The sequence below is a fragment of the Echinococcus granulosus genome (genome assembly GCF_000524195.1).
Source record: "Echinococcus granulosus chromosome Unknown EG_S00005, whole genome shotgun sequence".
Lineage (NCBI taxonomy): Eukaryota > Metazoa > Platyhelminthes > Cestoda > Cyclophyllidea > Taeniidae > Echinococcus > Echinococcus granulosus.
In genome coordinates this window covers 2,154,422-2,158,042 of record NW_020170385.1, presented here as the reverse complement: position 1 = coordinate 2,158,042, position 3,621 = coordinate 2,154,422, and the positions used below count along the sequence as shown (strand labels likewise).

Below are 3,621 nucleotides of genomic sequence, written 5' to 3'. Positions count from 1 at the left end.
CCGCAAAACTGGTCAAATGCAGCATCCTCGTACCTTGCTTCCCTGCGCCATACTCCTAGACCAAGTGAACCCTCCTTTTCCCTTCCCTGTCTACTTCCAAATGGTTCCCATTCTTATATGAGGGTTTCTGGTAAACTTGAAGGACGTTACTGTAGTTTTCTTCTCGACTCCGGTGCAGCCAAGTCAATTGTAAACCTCCAAGCCTTCCCTACCCTTTGTAACAGGGTTAAGATCCTCTCCACTTCTACAAAATTGTGTCCAGCAGAGGGAAGGGAGATGCTAGTCGAAGGAGAGACATCATTAAAAGTCTGCATAGGGAAGGAAATCTAGACAGTAAAATTCATCGTGTGTCCAGAACTGGCCTGGGACGTGATATTTGGTGCCGATTTCCTACGCTACACCAAAGCTGTCCTAAATTTTGCAGAAGGAACCTTTTACACTCACGAAGCCACCGGGGTTAACACAGATACCTCTCTACCAAAAGACAACACAGATGACATCTGCAACGCCCTTTTTGAAGCTGCAGCCATTCCCATGAACAATCTGGATGACCTTTGTGCGCAGCTGGCTCACATTTCCAACTACGAGAGAAAAGAACTCCGTCAGCTCCTACTTAAGTATGCGAACATCTTCTCATGGCAAGGTGTAAAACTGGGACGAACAAATATCGTCAAGCATAAGATTGGTGCTGGTGAAGCTAGGCCCATCTGGCAACCGCCCAGACGTATTCCACCTCCTTTGCTGGAAGAAGTAAACCGTTTTGTTGAAGAGATGCTCCGAGATGAGGTCATAAAGCCATCCAAGTCACCATGGGCCTCTCCTATAGCGCTGGTAAAGAAGAACGATGGCAGTCTGCGCTTATGCATCGACTATAGGAAGTCGAATGCTGTAACCAAGATGGATGCCTTCCCCCTTCCCCACATAAATGACTCATTTGACTCACTACATGGATCCCAGTGGTTCTCTGCCTTAGATCTGAAGTCGAGATATTAGCAAGTGGAGGTTGCAGAAGCAGACCGGGAAAAAACGGCTTTTATTTTACCAAACGGGCTCTATGAATTTCAAACCATGCCCTTTGGACTCTGCAATGCGGCGGCTACCTTCCAACTCCTCATGCAAACAGCTCTGATCGGCCTATTCTTAAAGCATTGCATTATCTATCTTGACGATAGAGATAGTCAAGAGCACAACGCCAACCTGAAACTAGTGTTAGACCGCCTACGGGATGCAGGGCTAACCCTGAACCCGAAGAAGTGCCGTTTCCTGCAACGCTCAGTCACCTTCCTGGGATATACAGTCTCGTCGAATGGAATAGCCGTCACCGACGACCGTGTACAACAAGTGAGGACATGGCCTACACCAACCAACCAGACAGAGCTCCGCAGTTTCCTAGGTCTAGCAAATTATTACCGACGTTTCGTAAAGGGCTTTGCTACGATGGCCAGCCCGCTACATAAATAAACTTAGAAGCAGGCGAAGAGGAATTTCAAATGGGGGAAAGAGCACAGTGAGGTGTTTAAAGAACTGAAGCGAATGCTCTGCTCCGCTCCGATCCTAGCATTGCCAAACTTCGAATCGAGCGCTCCTTCGTTTATACTGGATACAAATGCGAGCGACGTGGCTGTAGGCGGTGTACTCTCACAAAAGGACATAAAAGGCAGAGAACACGTCATCGCCTACGCAAGTACAAGGCTCAGCAAAAAATGCGACAGAAAAGGGCGGCGCAACGTGAGCTGTTCGCTGTCTAATCAATAGTTCGACACTACCTGATAGCGAGGAAGTTCATTGTAAGAACCGACCATCAGGCACTCATCTGGTTAAAAACAATGAAGGAGATCGATCGTTCAGTTGTGCTCTGGTAGAAAGAACTGCAACAGTATGACTTTATAGTCCAATACCAAAAAGGAAAAGGGCATAGTAATGCGGATGCACTATCCCACAGACCGGCTCCAGCAAAAAACAGGTGACGTTATGGTGCACACCGTATTTTTAAGCGATCCTACTAGACATCATTGGAGAAAAATGCAGGGTACTGATCCTGACACAGCTCTGATATATGAGAAATTCCTGGCATCCTCGCATAAGCCTGCATCGGAAGAGATAACGTCGGCCAGCAAGGCGGCTAGACGGATTTGGCGAGAGTGGTCGAAACTCTCTTTGGAGGATAAGATTTTATGGTACCAAGAAGGTGTTCACTCTCCTAAGTGTCTAGTGGTTCCTGGATCACTAGTACAAACAGTTCTGCAAGAGTTACACGAGCAACTCGGTCACGTGGGTGAAAAGAAGATGTTAGATGCCTCGAGTAAAAGATACTGGTGGCCTTCGCCCACCCTAGATGTGCGGGATTTCTGCCGAACCTGTACCACTTGCAGTGGTTTTAAAAACTCCCAGCCCACAGCCATTGCACCTTTACAACCCATGCCTACCGGGTTCCCAGGGGAAAGAGTAGGTATAGACATTATGAGTCCTCTTCCACCCACCAAGAGAGGAAACCGATATATCTTGGTTATGGTTGATTACTTCACGAAAGCGGCCGAGGCTGAACCTATGAAGTCACAAGATGCTGAAACAGTTGCTTCAGTTTTCTTCAATCGGTGGGTTTGCCAGCATGGAGTGCCCGAATCCGTTCATAGCGATCAAGGCCCTAACTTCGAGAGCCGACTCTGCATTGAGCTATGTAAGATATGCCAGATCTCAAAGACACGCACAACACCTGCACATCCACAAGGCAACGGCCAGGTGGAAAGAACGAATCGCACCCTGATCGGACTACTAAAGGCTTTCACTAGGGACGCACAACCAGATGACTGGGATTTGAGTCTAGGTCGCGTTCTTCTCGCATACAGAGCCATGGTTCACACGTCAACGGGTGTTTCTCCGTTCAAGATGCCCACAGGTCGTGAAATGAGAGTGCCTTCCAACATCTTTGTGCCAAACACTGACGGATCAGCCGACCATGTTCCGGAGTATATACTACGCCTGAAAGAAAGTATAAGAAGAACTTTCAACAGCGCACGCAAACATTTACGGCTGTCCTATACCAGGCAGAAGAAATATTATGACCGACATTGCTGGACGAACGTCTACCGAGAAGGCGACTTAGTGCAAATTTACAGACCGGTTCCCCCACCTGGAACACACCGCAAGTTCCATCACCCCTGGAGCAGGGACCCATTTCGGGTGGTGAAGGCGCTCTCACCTACAAACTACCTCGTCCGCAACGCACAACTGCGTACCCGGCCTGTAATCGTTAATCACAACAAGATGAGACCGTATAAAGGGCCACCGCCAGTTGGTTACGAAGATGAGGTTTACGTCCTGACCGAAGACAGGAGACCGCCGGTTAGGAACCTCAATGGGAGTTCATAAGTGGTAGCACTGGGGACGGCGCTAAAAGGACGAGGGGCCTTTGTAATACTTACGTTGTTTTAATGTACATTTCAGGGAGGAGGCAAGCAGAAAATTCGAATCTCGTGATCGGATCGTCCTCTCCCGTACCTAGTGACCGCAGCTCCCCTCCTTCTTGAACATTGTATTTTCCCTCCCCATCTTGTCACCTTTAATAAATATGTCCAAAGCGAATCAACCGAGCTTGTCTAAGAACGCTAGGAATAGGGAAAC

The 3,621-nt window shown here is 48.2% G+C and overlaps 2 protein-coding genes across 2 annotated transcripts; both read left to right on the top strand. All coding sequences in view use genetic code 11, as the record gives it.

The window, feature by feature from the left end:
* Positions 1 to 117: 117 nt before the first annotated feature.
* On the top strand, positions 118 to 993 carry EGR_01494 (Transposon Ty3-I Gag-Pol polyprotein; the record flags this gene model as incomplete). Its single annotated transcript, XM_024490743.1, has 2 exons — positions 118 to 130; positions 356 to 993. 2 exons carry the CDS (start codon positions 118 to 120, stop codon positions 991 to 993), a joined length of 651 nt encoding a protein of 216 aa, XP_024355067.1.
* A 75-nt stretch (positions 994 to 1,068) lies between these two features.
* Positions 1,069 to 3,369, top strand: EGR_01493 (Transposon Ty3-I Gag-Pol polyprotein; the record flags this gene model as incomplete). The annotated part of the gene is made up of 3 exons (XM_024490742.1): positions 1,069 to 1,341; positions 1,468 to 1,728; positions 1,891 to 3,369. 3 exons carry the CDS (start codon positions 1,069 to 1,071, stop codon positions 3,367 to 3,369), a joined length of 2,013 nt encoding a protein of 670 aa, XP_024355066.1.
* Positions 3,370 to 3,621: the final 252 nt, after the last annotated feature.